Consider the following 17084-nt stretch of genomic DNA (forward strand, 5'->3'; position numbering starts at 1 on the left):
TGATAAAATATGTGTAAGCTCTGTATACTGCAAATTAGAAAACATTGCCGAGAGAAATTAAAGAAGACATAAATAAATGGAGAACCATATCATCGTTTAGAACACTCAGTATTGTTAAGATGTCAGTTATTCCCAAGATGACCTACAGATTCAATGGAATACAAATCAAAATGGCAGTAGCTTTTTTGGTAGAAATTTACAAATTGGTTTTAAAATTTATATGGAAATGTAAAGGATCTAGACTAGCCAAAACAACTTTTAAAAAGTTAAATAAAATGGAAGTATCTACACTATCTGAATTCAAGACTAATTATAAAGTTACAGTAATCAAGACAGTGTAGCATTTATGTAAAAACCAGTAAATAGATCAACCGAACAGAGAGTCCAAAAGAGAGCCACACACTAGCCATTTGATCTTTGACCAAGAAGTCTAGATAATTCAACGATGAAAAGAAAATCTTTCAACAAATGGTGCTGGAACAATTGAATATGCATATGCAAAAAACAATGAACCACAACCCTCTTACCTCACGTTATTCACAAAGATAACTCCAAATGGATCATAGACCTAAATGTAAGAGCTAAAACTACAAAATTTCTATAAGAAAACATAAAATTTTAGTGTCCTTGGGTTTGGCAAAGATTTTTAAAATCACATCAAAAAAGCATGAAAAGAATCAGTAAATTGGTTTTCATCAAAATTAAAAAAATTTTGCTATTCAAAAGTCACTGGTATAAAAATGAAAAGGCAAGCTATAAACTTGGAGAAAATATTTGTAAAACACACATCTAGCAAAGGACTTGTTTCTAGAATACATTAAAAAAAGCTTTCCACTTAACCATAAGAAATCCAACGATTAAATAAAAAGTGTGTAAAATTCCTGAACAGACACTTTGCCGAAGAAGAGACCAAGATGGAAATAGGCACATGAAAAGTTGCTCAGCATCATTAGTCATTAGGGAAATGCAAATTAAAACTACAATAATGTGCCACTACACACGCACTACAATGGCAAAGATTTAAAGTATCGATTATACCAAGTGTTGACAAAGATGTGGAGCAACTGGAACTCTCATCCATTGCTGGTGGGAATGTGAAATGTTACAACCACTTTGAAAAATGGCTATTCTTAAAGAGTGAAATATATACCTTCCATACTACCCAGTCATTCCACTTCTTGATATTTGCTCAAGAGAAATGGAAGCCTATGTCTATGCAAAGAAGGAACATGAGGAAACTTTGGGTAGTGATGGATATGTTCATTGTCTTGATTGTGGTGGTGGTTTCATGGGTATATGCATCTGTCAAAACCCATCAAATTGTACAGTGTAAAATGAGCATCGAATTGCCTATTACATTTCAGTAAAACTGTAAAAATATATTAGTTAAGATGTCTTTGGTTGCAAATCACAGAAAAACCAATTCACACAGGTTTAAAAAAGAAGCAGGATTTAAATTTAAATTCCCAAACTTAACAATTAGAGTAGAGGTAGGTGGCTTCAGGATTGGTTAAATCAGTGGCTCAATGACATCATCAAACCTCAGGTTAGTTCCATCTTTCCACTATGTTACTCTCAGTTGTTGCCTTAGTCCTTGCTCTGGTTTCCCTGTTGGGTCACAAAATGGCTGCCACAGTTCCAGACATCTCATCCAGACTCAATGTTGTCTACTACCTAAATTTAAACCCTGACCAACTGGGGCCCTAACAAGGCTGCTTGGTTTCTTTTACGGGTGTGGCTCACATGGGACTTGCTACTGGGGTCTGGGCTTCTCTTGGGGGCAGAGTTTAGTATAAGCAAGAGCAGACCTCGCCAGAGCTGATCAGGGAAACTGAGCCTAAAGTTCCTCCAGCTTATTACTCCAGCTTTTTACAATGGAGTCAGCTACTGTTTTATGCCTACAACAAGAACCACATGGAGATAGTTACATCTCAGAGAACATCATTAGATCATTTTCTTGAAAGAGGAGGAAGAATGGGGCAATAGGGTCCACTCAGTCCTTTTCTTTTGCTCCCTATACTTATGACAAAAATCCTTCTTCCCACAATTTTTAAAACATATGAAGATGAGGTGGGGGTTTAACAGAGAGGAGTCTAGAAGTCTCAAACTGAATGGCTACAAGGGTCATAGGGTTATATAAATGGGTGAATCTGACCAGATGTAAGACAATAGGGAGTGCTGAGGCCTTTGGTGATCTAGACAGTACAACCCTATGCACACCAAAAAATAGTTCATGGGAAAATAAAATCCCTATGGACCAGTTTGACCCCCCCCTGGAGGAGTCTGAGAATAAGGGATGTGCATTAGTTTCTGACCACTGTTATAATAAATTGCCACAAATTTAGTGGCTTAAAACAGTATAAATTAATTTCTTAGGTTCTAGAGGTCAGAAGTCTAAAATCAATGTGTTGGCAGGGCTATGTTCCTAACAGAGGCTTCAGAGGAGAATCTATCTCCTGGCCTTTTTCGGCTTCTAGAGGCTGTTTGCTTTTCTTGGCTTGTGGTCCCTTCTGGCATCACTCCAGCCTCTTGCTTCTGTTGTTACATCTCCTACTATCCACTCTGATTTCCTGTCTCTTTCTTATAGGGACTGTTGTGATCACATCAGGCCCACCCAGATAAGCCAAGATAATCTCCCCATCTCAAAAGAGTCCCTTTTACCATGTAAAGTAACATATTTCCAGGGTCCAGGGATTAGAATGTGGGCATCTTTGGGGGTCCATTATTCCACCTACCACATGATATGAAAGCTTCACTGGCTGGGCATTTGTTCTCTAAGGGGCCATATAAACTTCTGGGAAGGGGGAGAGAGCCTAACAGAGGAGCTTGGTGTGAAGCGAAGGCTGGGCTGTAGAGGTGGGACCTGGGATGCAAGGGTGGAGCCCTGGGAAGGCGGCTTCTTATGAGCCTGCTACCAGGGCCATGCAGTTGAGGAAACTCCTGAGTGTGCCATCCTGGCCAGGAAGTGCTCAGAGCTGCAGGTAGAGAAACGGAGGGTGGCCACAAAGCCCTACCAGCCCTGGCTGAGGATAAGACCTTGTGGTCAATACGGGAGACAGCATCTGAAGCCACTGGAGTGAGGCATGACTGTTTCAGAACTCAGGCTCAGGACCAAGGTAAGATGATGAGATGTGAGCTGGCATTCTGGGATGACTCCTTGGGGAGACAGGTCAGAAGTCACCTACTGGTGACTTAAAAGTGGGAGGAAGGTAGGGTTCCATTTCGTTGAGGGCATGGGATGAATGTAGGAAGCCCCAGTCTAGGAGCTGGGGAAATGGATTCTGTGTAGATGGTGTGAGCTGTTTGAGTCAGCACCAGGACTTGTACCAGGTTGAGGGGGTGGTGCTAGGCAGCTGGGGACGGCCGGGGGCTGGCTCTGATTGAGGCAGTTGCAGATACCAGGTGATCCAAGCATAGAGATGAGAGATCCACAGGAGTCAGAACATATCAGAGTTGCTGGTAAGGTTCTGAGGCAGAGATAGGGCAAGTCGCCAGTCCCAAGACCCCCAGATCTGCAGAAGCAGGGCTGGATCAAGGTGTCCCGCCTCCCAGGCCCAGTCCTGCCTCCTTGCTCAAGGCTGGTGAGGAAGCCATCCTAGGTGACCATCGTCAGCCATGAGGGTGGTGCTGCCTGAGAAATAGCAGCAGATGTGGGGCTGGTGCACCTTGGGCATCTACTGGGTCCTATTATGGGGAATATGGGCAGTGTCAACACCAAGGCTCCAGATGTTTCAGGAGGTGGGGTGGGCTAAGGTGATTTCTGCTCTACCCAATTTGTCCTGAGAGTTCTGCTGTCTGAGCGGCTGTAAGCTGTCCCAGGACTTTGTGGCTTTTTCAGAGGAGCTTCGGGCCACCTCCCCTCTCCAGGCTGCCCTGACTTAGCTCGAACCCTAGAGTCCCATCTGCAAGGCAACGCGTACAGTTTGAGAGGTGTGGACTTTTCTTGAGGGATGAAGGGCCAGGGGGCTGGGTTGCTGCAGGGGAAACAAGAAGAGGCAGCGTACCAGGAGAGAAGCATGACTGAGCGGGCACATTCATGGGAGGGCACAGCTGGCTGCTCACTCTTGCCACCTGTAGGTGCTAATAGGGCTGTCTTTTCCATGCCCCACAGGCTTCCCCGAAGTGAGCTTCTTTGCTGACACAAGTGATTTGATATCCCCGTCTTTCCATAACTGTGACTCCTAAACTGCCTTCCATCCCTCCTTTCACATGATTCCTATCAGGATTCCTTCCGTCCCTCTTTTCAGCCCCAAAGGGAGGACAAGCTAAAGTCTAGGTGCTTCACAACTCTGGGCAGTGAAGGGGTCAGGCACACACATTCTTGAGCAGCGTTGTCTGTGTTCTAATCCTGACTCTGCAATTTACTAGCTGTGGGGACTTGGGCAAGTGGCTTAACCACTCTGTGCCTTGATTTCCTTATCTGTAAAATGGGGGAGAATAATAGTGCCTATCTCTAGAAAGTTACTGGGAGGATTAAATGAGTTAATATACGCAAAGTGCTTAAGACCATGCCTGGCACCAAAATAGCACTCAGCGCTGGCGCCCTCTCGCAGGGTTCTACCTCAGCTTTCTCTTTTCTCTCCCCGACACCAGCCCAGGGCCCTCAGGAGGCAGAGCAGCAAAGAAAGGAAGTTTGGTGGAAAGGATTAGGGTAGCTGGCAAGCTGAACCTCCAGCCACAGAGCTGGAAGTGGCAAACTCGTTTTTTGTTTGTTTTTTAAAAGATTGGCCCTGAGCTAACACGTTGCCAATCATTTTTTTCATTCCTCTCCAAAGCCCCAGTAAATAGTTGTTTATCCTGGTTGTAAGTCATTCTAGTTCTTCTAAGTGGGATGCCGCCACAGCACTGCTTGATGAGTGGTATGTAGGTCCACTCCCAGGAGCTGAACCAGCAAACCCCGGGCCACTGAAGTGGAGCTTAACCACTCAGCCACGGGGCCAAACAGCAAACCGGCTTTGAGTCTGGACACTGCTGGAGCAGGGGCCAGCAACCTGATGTCACAGTTGCTGGTGTCCTTTTTTTCACGCCTTTCTGCCAGAGGTTCCCATCAGCCCTCCCAGAGGGGGAGGAGCCTGAAACAAGGCCTCTGATTGGCTGCTTTCATTTTAGTCCCTTTGTCAATTTCCAGTCTGACAGGGAAGGGGAGGGGCGTAAAGTATTTAAAACTCACAGAAATATTTAAATAGGTTAGGGAAGGAGTGAGGGAAGAGGGAGGGAAGGAGGGACAGAGGAGGGGGCTGAGGTAAGAGATTCTTCTCCAGTTGTCTGGGATGGTTTGTAAAGTCCTGGGGCTTGAGGGCGGGGAAGAGACTGTATACACTTTTGAGCTGGAAGCTCGCTGATGCCGAGTGGCTGTTACATTTGAGACAAGAGAGACAAAGGGAGGTGCTGCACACAGACAAACTTTTTAATGATGTGTTCTTAGTGGAGTCTATTCAGAGCGGGGGGCGGGGTGGGGGGTGCCTCTGGGAAGGTACTTCCCTAAACCACAGCCCTGACACTTGGGCTGCCATTCGCCCTTCTGGTGTGGATGGCCCGAGACCTGTAGGACCCTCACTTCCTTTAGGGCTCTGTGAGGCCCTTTCTCAGTGCTCAGAGTCCGTTCTTCTCCCCTGCTGAGGCCTGGAGTGGGACCATCTGCTTCTGCTGCTCTTGCTGCAGTCGGTTCCGATTCCCTTTCCTCCTGGGGGACAAGAGAGTGGTGTCCTGGATATGCAGCCTCCAGGCCAGGGCTGGGACCTGGGGGCTCCCGGGGGCTCTCTACTCAGCTACGCCCAGCTACTATCTCTCTGGCCCCAAACATCTACTGACCCCTGGAGTTGGGAGGCCCAGGAAGGACTCTAGGAGACTCTCACCCAACTGGGGGAAATAGGGACAAAGAGCCCTGACCTGGAAGACGAGGCCTGGGTTTGAGTCTCAACGCCACCCCAGCCTGGATATGTGACCTGGGGTGAGTCTCTGCTCTTTTGGGTGGGGGCTCACCTGCTTTCTATGTCCTGCACAGTGTCTGGCAGTGGCTGGCCCAGGGTCTCTGGCAGGAGGGCAGTGGCAGTGCTGGCAGCCACAGGGACAGCGCCGTAGATAAAGAGAGGCAGGGACGAGTAGAGCTCGGAGGTCATGCTCACCAGTGGGCTCACGATGCTGCCCACTCGGGCCATGGTGCTGCCCATTCCCAAGCCAGTCTGCCTGCAGGGCCCGGGCAGGGGGGTGGTGTCGGTTAGTGTTCTGGCACATATACCCAGATGTTCAGGCCCCCTCCACGCCCCCCTCCCGCCCTGCCCCGTGTCTCCTCTGTTCCCTATTTGATTACCAAGCCAATTTAGCATTTGTTTTAGAGATTAACAAAACAAAACAAAACAAAACAGGTTGGGAAGGGCTCTGGCCAGAAAATCCGGAGATTGCCTTTTGCCCCTGCCCTTAACTTGCCATGTGACCCTGGGTAAGTCTCTTTTCCTCTCTGGGCCTGTTTCCAGCGGTCACATCAGACAGTTGAGTTAGGCTGTTCATCCTCAGATCACCTGAGGGGTTTTTTGAGTTATAGTTGCCCCGGCCCCCGACACATGTATTAGATTAGAATCCCCACGGGAAGGGACCTGGAGTGACATGTTAAGAACATTCTCTATGAGAGCCGAGGTTAAAAACATTGACTCAGGAGACAAACTGTTTGAGTTCAAATCCACGCTTCCTTACCTGTGAGCTGTGTGACCTTGGGCAGGGACTTAAACGCTCTGTGGCTCAGTTTCCTCATTTGTGAAATGGGAATAATCGTAGTACCTACCTCAGAGGCTTATTATGAGGGTCAAATGAGTTGATAGTTGTAAAAAGTTTAAGACAGTGCCTGGCACATAGGAAGTGCTTTATACTATTGTTCTGCTCCCTGAAATCCCATGAGGGGCACTGGACAGTAACCATGACCCCTCAAAGTTCTCATTCCAAGGAGCTTAGGGAAGCCTGACATTTCTTTGACATCTCCTGTGACTTTTGTGTCCCATTCTTAAAATAGACTTGTGTTTCTTGTTTCTTAATGCAAAGACACTCCCTCCTCCCAATCTTATCACTCGAAAAAGCTGTGTTTCTCTACACAGATGGCATATTATCAAGTACCACCATTATTAAGTGTCGCTCCCATGATAGAAAAGTGCTTTCATATTTGTGTGCTTTGGTTTCAGATGTACCACTTGGTTTATAGCTGGAATTTAGATTTGGTGGCGGATCCTAACGTGTGCTTTGAAGATCAAGGGGGGATGTCAATTCATTGCCTCTGAGATGTGTCTTCTGGGCTCCCTACCTCCCTGCCCCGATTGGTGGCTCCTTTTGAGGTCTTCTTCTAGGGTCAGGTAAGGGCTTAGTGGGAGCCACACCTGTGTTAGCCAGGCCACAAAGCGTGTATTAAGTGGCTGCACAGGTGTACCTTGCACAGATGGGTGCTGGGAGGGGGCCTTGGGCTGGGGCACACTGGACCATGTTTTGGGGTCTGACCCACTTGCAGGGGAATGTCTTGCCCCAAGACCCCCCCCCCCCATTAGGTTCTCACTCACCGGATCATTGTGGGGTACAGCTCCCCAGTATACAGGAAGATGCAGTTGAAGGAGGAAGCCAGGCAGCCCTTCCCCAGCACAGCGAAGGAGGTTCGGACAATGTACTGGTCTAGAGAGAGAGGCAGGGGATCAGCAGGAGCTTGAGAGTGGGGGTTGGGAGGAATTGGCCCCTCTCCCTTCTGAGAAATTGGGTCATGTCTGGGGATGGGGCCAAGGATGAGGGACCAAGGTGCTCGTGGTGCTCACCCTGGGGTACCACCCCATTGACCAGGATGCAGATGCCCGCCAGAAGCAGTGAGGCCATCTGGGCAGGCCGGCGGCCCAGGTAGTTGATGACAAGGAAGCCCACAAGCTTGGCAGGCAGGTCCACAGCACCAAAGATCACCTGGATTAGGTAGATGCTGACCCCAAAGCCCTGCAGGTCCATGACCAGCCCGTAGTAGGCAAAGCTAGTGGCAAACCTAGTGGGGAGGGATGAGGGGTATGGAGTTTGTTAGGAAGTCTTAAAGGGGGAGGGGGCTGCTCATTCAAAATAGAGGTGAGCTGCATTGAGTACCCTGCTTAAGAAGCTGGAATCTGCCTTGGCTAATATTTCCTTGGATACTCAGTACACAGTTTAAATATTGGGGTAGTCCTCCAATACCCCAAATTTCTCAATCTTCTGATAACTAGTGTCCTCAATGTATTAGGGAATTTTGACTTAGTTGCTATGTAGGATTTATACAGTTGTAGTCTTTATCTTATGCATTGTTACTGGGCTGAGGGAGGGAAGGTGCCGCTCCAGGCCTTGTCTTAAGGGCCAAGGTGTTGGGAGAGGCCAGAGCCTCCAGGACCTGTCCACGGTCCTGGAATGGGTATTGTGCTTCTTAAGATTTCAAGAGCACACAAAATGAAGATCAGATCATTGGATGGAACCCAGAGCCTGGAGTAAATCCCAAATTGGAAGCAAAGGATTAATTGATAGGATTGTTCCTTCTGACCACGCTTCTCTTAACTGTCATGGGATTGCTATGGTGGTAGGATTGGGAGGGTAGTGCATAAGAAGGGTAATGGGAATGTTACAATGGGAAAGGATGATTTTTGGTTGATAGCAGCCTTGGCCAAAGTGTACTTTTAGAGATGAACTTTAGGCATCTTACTGCCTGGGCCTGGGTTTCTGGCAGGCACCACAAGGACAGTAAAGTGTCCAAATGTTTTGCAAGCTAGGCTGGTCTCTGCCTTCATGATGTAATACTATTGACTGTAGGGGCCACCAATCCTGATGAAGTGTTTCCATATTGGAACAGAGTTGATAAAAGGAGGAGATGGAGAGACTGATGTCCAGTATGGGGACTGGAACTGAACTGAGGCTGGAGGTCATCTGGTTCTCCAAGACTCTCCCTTGTGGAGGATTACTTCCCCTCAGAGCAGGTCTGCTGACTTTTCCTCCCTCTCATGAGGCTTCTTCCACCAATTGCATCCACTGTCTCCCCAACCAGCCGTTTGTCTCTTAGTCTGTCTATCCGTCAGTCTGTCTGTCCTACCACAGCATGGAGAGGCAAAGGAAGAGGCGGCGAAGGGCAGGGCAGCGTAGTAGCTCCATGGCTGAGGCCTGGCTTTTGCCCATGGTCAGCTCCTTCTGTAGACTGGCCCGGAGCACCTGCCAGGATGAGCAGGACTCAGGGCCTCGACTCCTCCAGGAGCTCCTCCCAGCCTAACCCCTTACTCAGGGAAGAGCTCTGGGTCCTGGGCCCTGGGTTTAGGGTTTGGGGATAGAGCCCTGGTGGGGTATCATGGGAGGTCTCTGGGGTCTCACCTCCATGCTTAGCTTGGCCCCCTCTTCCTGCTTCCCATTGATCCAGGCCACTCTCTGCAGGGCCCTCAGGGTGAGGTCTAGCCTCCCGGAGGAGGCGTGCCAGCGGGCCGACTCGATGAAGAACCTAGGAGTGGGGGTGGGGGTGGGGGTGGGTATCGGTATGGCTTCAGTTCCAGTCGGCTGGGCTAGGGACAGGGGGTAGGCTTTCTAGGGGCCTGCAGTGGGACTTTATTTAAGGCTGAGAACCCAAGGGCTTTACCAAATCCTTTTCTCTAGGACCACAAAGCAGTGCTCAGCTTGGTGACCTTTCATTCCCCAACCTAGGAGTTCAACTTTTGGGTGCTGGGTTAAAGGAGCAGTACAGGCAGGCTGGAGAACTGGGGGAAGGTGAGGGAAGCCAGAGAATGGATACCCTTGGCCAAATCCCTCCTCCCACAGCCTCTATTTCCCCATCTTTCACATTGAATCATTGGCCTGGATTTGATCTTCTGCCTTTGACCTTTTCTGATTCTATGGAGTGGAGTGTGCAGCAAGATCTGGCGGATGTCTTATTCCTTCAGCCCTCTGGGGTCCTGTGGCACCCCCACCCACTCTGAGCCCCACGCACCAGGAGTAGATGAAGAATGCGAAAAAAGGCAGAGAGACGAGCAGCTGCAGGTGGCGCCAGTGGGGCACGGCATAGGCTATACCGGCTAGGAGAAACTGGCCCATGCTGTAGGTGTAGCCCATCAGGGTGCCCACAAAGGCTCGTGTGTGGATGGGCATCCACTCCACATCTGGAAAGAGGGTTAGAACAGAATGGTGCAACTTCCCAGGCTACCAGGTGGAGACCCCTGGGGCAGGCAAAGACCCCTCTCTCCATCCAAACCTTGGTCTGTCCCAAGGATCAGTGGAAGATACATCAAATGAGGTTGGATGCCATGGGAGGGAAGCGGGGGATAGGGATGGGGAGGGGGGTTCAGAATCCCCAGGAATTTTCCCCTCCACTCCCCTACGGTTTTTTTGTTCCCTCCCAACCTACTGTCCTGGCTGGGGGCCTCTTTCCCTTCAGTGCATCTCTGACCACTAGTCCATCCTTAGCAGCAGCCACTCCTCTGGTCTTCCTTAGCCTGGGTCGGATTCCAGCCTCAGTGGCCAGGGCAGCTTGGAGGAGGCAGTGAGCTTCCTCCATCCTGGAGAGTTGAAGTGGGAGTGGGGCTACCTCTTTACTGCAACCTAAAACCCAGCTCTGTTCCTTGTGTGCTCCTGATTTGGCTGCTTGGGCAGCTGCTTGGAAACTTAGACGGGCCTTTGGGGCTGGATTCTCTTGTTGTCCTGCCCCCGCTCCAGCCCAGTCTTGATTAATTTCTTTAGGCCAGAGAATCTCAAATCTTTAGATTCCCTTCTGGGCTTGAGGGATGACCTTGGGTAAATCCCTTCCCTTCTCCTCTGTCTCAGCTTCCTCAACTGAGAAACAGGGGGAAGGGGAGTCGTCTATCAGGGGATGAATACTGATGGATCATGGACAGGCCATGCTCAGTCCATAAATGTGTCTTGTCTATATGATGCTGGCTTGCCCTTTGTTAAAAATATTAGAATTAATTGCTAACATTAAAAATTGGGATATTTTGTATTAATAAAAGGGAGGGAGAAGATCTGATAGTCCTGAAACCTTCTGATTGGAGCAGCTGAGTGCTGTGGCCCCTCTGGATGGATGTGACTCTCCTTTGGATACAGTCCTCACTGCTCCCTAATGTCTCTTGTACTCAATCTACTTCAGTCATTTATGGCACCTGCCTGGCCCTAACAATTGAGTTTGCAACCTTGTATCTAAATGAAAGATCAGGATGGAGTAAACCTGAGAAAAAGGCTGTTATGTTGGCTGGAGAGGCAGACCCAAGGACAGGCCGAGGGCAGGCAGAGCTCAGGAGGAGTGGGCTAGGAGAGAGGCTAGGAAGGGGCTGCTGGACCGAGTGGTCAGGGGGGAGTGGGTAGGGACCCGCCCTGCTCTCTCAGCATCACTCACTCAGTGTTATGCTGTTGAGGACAATGCCAGACAGTGACATGCCCGAGAGGAGCCGGAAGACACAATAGACAGAGAAGTTGGGCGCGAAGGCTGCACAGGTTCCTGACACGGCTGTCTGCAGGTAGTTCAAGATCAGTACCTTCTGGCGGCCGAGCCTGTGGGGGAGGGAAGACGTGCAGCAGGGGTCCTGAGGACCAGCAGAAGTTAGGCTGGGCAGGGAGAGGAGTTTTTGCCCCGGGTGAGGCCCTGGGGTGGGGGCCTTCTGAGGACCTGTGAAGTATCATGAGGCTGGCGCTGTAGGTCCTCAAATCAGCCCCAGCTGGGAATGCCAACCTCCCACCTGGGTCCCCCTGAGCGCAGCGAGGAGTCCCCAGTCCCAGCCCGGCCCCTTGGCCCTACCCAGGACTGACCTGTCTGACAGGGACCCGAACACCATGGCTCCGAGAAGCACCCCTACCATGTACAAGGACTGAGCCAGCTGGCGTAAGGCCCTGTGAGAGCACACGAGGTCCCACTGTGGGAAGAAGCGGGGCAGGGGTCAGGCAGAGACGAGCCTGGGCTGCAGGGCAGCCCCTTACCCTCCATCAAGCTGCCCTCTGAGGTCAGTGGCACCCTCTTCTCTTGACACTTCTGTTTGCTGTTTGTGTCCCTGGTCCCAGGGGCTGAGAGACTTTTCTTGACTCTGCAACTCTCACATCCACCTTTCCTACAAAGGCCCCCATCTTGAACTCTTTTCTCCATCTTCCCATCTTGGCCTCTGGAGAATTTGAGACAGTCTGTGCATGTGTGTGTGTGTGTGTGTGTGTGTCTGCCTGTCTGTCTCACAGGGTAAGACACAGTCTGGAGCGAGCATGGAGGGGCCCCAGGTATCCTCACCTCAGTCACAATGGTGGAAGGGAAGGTGCTGTTGTCATAGATCCAGCCATCGGTGCAGGGCTCTGTGACCCCTGTGCTGTTGGTCTCGGTGCCATTGGGAAAAGGTGGTCCCTGTTGTGGGAAGGTGAAGCGGAGGCAGGACTCAGGCCGCCCCTGCCTGTTCCGGGGCAGCCAGGCCTCCAGCTCCCCGTCCTTGCTGAGGTTGGTGTTGGCAGGTGGGCGGCAGTGGTGGGTGGGGATGGCGGCAGTGAAGTTCTGCAGGGTGTTGTGGGAGGCCATCAGGAGAAATGGGAAGATCACCAGAAGGACCTGGATCTTCTGGAAGCGGCCGACGCCCCCCACCTGCTTCAGGAGGTCATTGAAGGCCATGGGGCCAGACCCAGCCGAGCAGCTGGGGGCTAAGGACTCCCAGTCCCGGGACCTCCGTCTTTGTGTCTGTCTGCGCTGTTCTTCACTGGAGGAGAAGGGCGGCCGTTGCTTCCGCAGCTGAGTTGCTCCGAGAGCTGAATCTGAGCCGGCTCTGTGGGGGGACAGCAGCCTGCTTGGGCTGCCCCTCCTTCCTTCTCTCTCTCCTTGTTCTGTCCCTCCCTTTCCCTTGCTGCCTCTCCTCACTTGGGGGCAGGGGGCTCAGCTTTCAGGGTCTGCTGTAGCCCTGGTCCCTACATGGGCAATATTTAATCCTTAGCCTGGAGGGAATGAGTTAAAGTGTGACTTGGTATCAGAGGGATTAACCCTCCAAGTATCCTTGTGTCAGTGGAATTTCTCCAAGTGGGTATAAAGGGCGGGAGAGGGTGGACTGCAGTGGGGGTGGTGGGAGGGCATGTGCTGGGAAGGCCCATTTGAGTTTCTGGGGCAGAAGGGGGCAGGCTGGGACCTTTCTGTCTTCCTTTTAGTGAGAAGACTGGGCTCTGGGGAGTGTGGTAGCCTCTTAGGGGCTTCTGTCCTTTTTAGTGGATGGGATCCAAACAGTCTGTTTTCGGGAAGAGTTGCCAGAGAAAATACAGGACACCCAGCTAATTTGAATTTCAGATCAACAAGTAATTTTCTTTTCTTTTCTTTTTTTTGGTGAGGAAGATTGGCCCTGAGCTAACATCTGATGCCAAACTTCCTCTTTTCGCTTGAGGAAGATTGTCACTGAGCTAACATCTGTGCCAATCTTCCTCTATTTTGTATGTGTGATGCCTCCACACTATGGCTTGATAAGCGGTGTGTAGGTCTGCACCCAGGATCCAAACCCCGGGATGTACCCCGGGCTGCTGAAGTGGAGTGCAAGAACTTAACCATTGTGCCACTGGGCTGGCCCCCCAAATAATTTTTTCTCGTGGAACTATGTCCCTAATATTAGATAGTGTATACTTATACTGAATAATTATTCATTGATCTGAAATTCCAATTTAACTGGGCATCCTGTATTCCTATTTGCTAAAATTAGCAACCCCGGTCTTTGGTCTTCTGGTGACAGCTCATGTCTTATAGGACCATGGCTTGTTCAACTGGAAGAAACAATAGAGATCAGAGGCTACTTTTGAAGGAGTGGAACCTAAGACCAACATCACACATGATGTAGATCGATTCTTCTAGTGTCTCAACTCTCACCTTCTTGCTTTTCCTGATTCAAATTTTTCACTTTGTCTTCTTGTCTTCTGTCCATAGTTTTCGTTTTTTTGAAATGAGCATGAACTTATTTCACTTTTAGGCACAACTCTAAGGCAGTCACTTGATTTCCTCCAACAGCTTGGCTCTTGAGTTCTGGTCACTGATGATCTGGGTAGTGCCGAGCTCTGATTGGATGGGTTTCTGTGGGATCCAATGTGTTGGATCATGGTTGGGGGTGCCAAGGGAGCAGGCTGCAGCTTCTTGCTGTTAATTTTCATAATGCATGTTATATAAAACACGGATCTGGAGTGAATCTACTTGGATCCAAATCCTCATTCTACACTTACTGGCTGTGTAGCCAGGGTGAGTTGCCTAACCCTTCTGTATGTCACCATCTTTGTTTTCAAGGTGAGGATAATAGTTCCATCTGTGTCATTGGGTTGTTGTTGGGTTAAATGAGAGAACACAGGTAAAGATCTTAAAGCAGCCGCTGCCCTGTGGCTCAGAGATTATGAGCTATTCTTATGATTTGTTTCTGGTACAAAGGTGAAACATGCATATTGATTTTAGAGAGAAAATATACCTAGGCATGTGTTCCCCTAAGAACAGTGACTCTCCACTGGGGGCGATTTTGCCCCCCAGGGGACATTTGGTAATGTCTGGAGACATTTTTGGTTGTCACTGGGGGTGGTGGTGCTACTGACTTCTAGTGGGTAGAGGCCAGGAATGCTGCTGAGTGTCCTACAATGCACAGGACAGCCGCCCACAGCCAAGGATTATCTGGACCCAAAATGTCAATAGTGCTAAGGTTGAGAGACCCTACCCTAAAAGATGTCTCAGGCTTATTTTGTAGAGTGATCAATCCCATACCTACTTGGCAAAGGTTATTAAAGTCATACAGGTGACGCCTACCAAAATATTTCTAAGAATCCCTACACTTTTGTTTGAGGGGGAACATGTTTGCAAGGTGAGGCAGAGAACTCCTCCTTCTCCATGTTCTGGTTGAGGACAGTAGGCTCCAAAGTGTCATAACTCTTTCCCTGCCCAAGCCTACCAGCCAGTTTTGCCACTGGGGTGGCCGAATCTGGACCCTGATCTTTCTGTGTCCAGTCCAACACTCTTCTCCACCAGGTTTCAACTTGACTGTTGGGTTTGGGTTGCCATGCTAGACTCTTCTTTGCCCTTTGTGGTGTGTTTCCATTTGAGGTCTCTGGCTGTCCCTCTCTGAAATCTGCACCCTATTGACTGTCCCTCTACCACACTTCATCAGCTATATTGGCATATGCCTGAATACGCTGGATGATTAGGGTTCCTCAGTTTTACAGGAGGTACCACAGGCCCTGAATAATTAGCTGATGCAAAGGGCTGTGAAGGGAAGGGGCATTTCTCAGTTCTTCTGGGCACAAATTTCCAAGTCTTGTTGATGGGAAGCAGTTTGATTTCTTGACTGTGGAAAGGAGTCAAATGCCCCGTTATTGTTGTGCAGTTTTCACGAACTGCACTTGTGTGTATTAAGTTGGGAGGGTTTTTGTTGTCTTTTGAGGCCCTGGGATACGTGAGGTCTTAGACTGGTTCAAACCTATTCTGTATAACTTCAAAGCCCAGTTCTTAACTGCTGCTCCTGAGGTGTGGACTGCTAAAGAGGTCTTGGAGATCATCTGGTCTCATATGTACAGAAGAGAATAGGGGAGGCCCAGAGAGGGATGTGACTCAGCCCACCCTCCCTCCTCCCACCCAGTATTGGCTCTAAGCTGGGACCCAGTGGGTGTCCAGATGCCTGACAACATTCTCTGGGCCAAGGTATATAAGAGCCTTGTGGCCTGGGGATGTGAGAACAGCTGGACAAACAACTTGTGGGCTCTGGGGTCAGTCTCCCGCCAGGACTTGGTGCCCTCATGGGGGAGTGGGTGGAGTTCTGAGGGTAGCGGGGGAGTCGGTGGGGCCCTACAAGCACCCTCCCTCTCTGAGCCTGTGCCCAACTGCATCTGGGAGAAGAGCTCCCTCCCTACTGCCTGACCAGCTCCGAGCAAAAGACCCTGTTGGACTCCAGGGACTGAATTGTGGTTGGCTCCTGGGATCGTCTGGTTAGTAAAGGGATTCTCTACCAGCTAGCTCATGGAGAGTTTCTGGATGGAAAAGCTCCCATGTCAAATGATTTGTAAAGCCAGGAACTATCCTGTAGGGACATTCTGGGTCATTAAATACTTAGAATTAGACTCCCCCGTGCTGACTGGAATGTGGACTTAAGTTCTGGCCATGTTCACTGAGAAGAGGTCAAATCTGGAAGCTTCCAATTGGCCAAGAGCCACAGAACCACATGCCATCAGAGATGAATGCCATGACACAGGTGAAAACTTCTCATTCTGTAGATAAGGAGACCAAGGGCCAGAGTAGGCAAGGAATTTATCCATGATCACACTGCAAGCAAATCTAGAAGGAAGCCCTCTTGATTCCATTTCTCTTTCTACCATACTAGTAGACATCACATATCCCAGATTTTCTGAGAAATCCGGATTTTGTATAATTTTATTCTGTTAAATAAATGGGATTTAAGGTGTGTGACTAGATGTGATTTTTGATTTTGATTATTTTGTGAGAGTTTTCAAATAAATAATTTACAGATCAAAAAACCCCACCCTTCCTCAGATCACATGTCCTAAGTGTGAGTTTGAAATGATTGACCTGAAGAGAAGTCTGGCCCCAAGTGCTTGCCAGGCCCATAACAACATTCTGAGCCAGGAGCCAAATCGTGAGCTTTATGCTTTGTGGCCTGACTACCTTGGCCAATAGGCAGTATGGAAATTAGAAATTCATCCAAAGACTGCCATTTAAAGGCTGGACATGAGTCCAGTAACCAATGAGGTGGCTCAGCATGAGGACTCTGCCCAAGAGAGGTGTTCCATATTGGATGGAAATTCACTGATCCCGTTGGAGGCCCAGCTCAGGGACAGAAAGAAGAGAGTAGGGAAAGCAGGGGGAGCTGGAGTTGCAGAAGAACAAGCAGAGATGGAGAGAGGGTGCACTCCAGAATGGGGATTTGGGAATAGCAAGAGGAATGGGTCACGTGAAGGGTCAGTGCATCCTGACTAGCATCCCAGTTCACCCTAAGTCTTGACCATGTAATTAAGAAGTGATTTCCTGGGTGTCTTCCCTTCCTTTCCTTGAACACCTTGAAACAGCACAGGAATGGTCATGGCCAGGGCATCCTGGGAGCCACCCTGAATTCTGGACAACTGAAAGATGATGGTGGGGTGAGGGGTCCAGTGTTCCTCAC

At 49.5% G+C, this 17084-nt stretch overlaps 1 protein-coding gene across 1 annotated transcript; it reads right to left on the reverse strand.

Annotated features, from left to right (window-relative positions):
- Positions 1 to 5380: 5380 nt before the first annotated feature.
- SLC22A6 (solute carrier family 22 member 6) lies at positions 5381 to 12963 on the reverse strand. The gene is made up of 10 exons (XM_014827099.3): positions 12215 to 12963; positions 11749 to 11852; positions 11339 to 11493; positions 9941 to 10109; positions 9334 to 9457; positions 9062 to 9177; positions 7785 to 7999; positions 7539 to 7647; positions 5983 to 6186; positions 5381 to 5683 (listed from the first exon to the last, which is right to left on the reverse strand). Exons 1-10 carry the CDS (start codon positions 12581 to 12583, stop codon positions 5593 to 5595), a joined length of 1656 nt encoding a protein of 551 aa, XP_014682585.2. The 5' UTR covers positions 12584 to 12963; the 3' UTR covers positions 5381 to 5592.
- Between the last annotated feature and the right edge of the window lie 4121 nt (positions 12964 to 17084).

The sequence above is a fragment of the Equus asinus genome, chromosome 17 (assembly GCF_041296235.1).
Source record: "Equus asinus isolate D_3611 breed Donkey chromosome 17, EquAss-T2T_v2, whole genome shotgun sequence".
Taxonomy (NCBI): domain Eukaryota; kingdom Metazoa; phylum Chordata; class Mammalia; order Perissodactyla; family Equidae; genus Equus; species Equus asinus.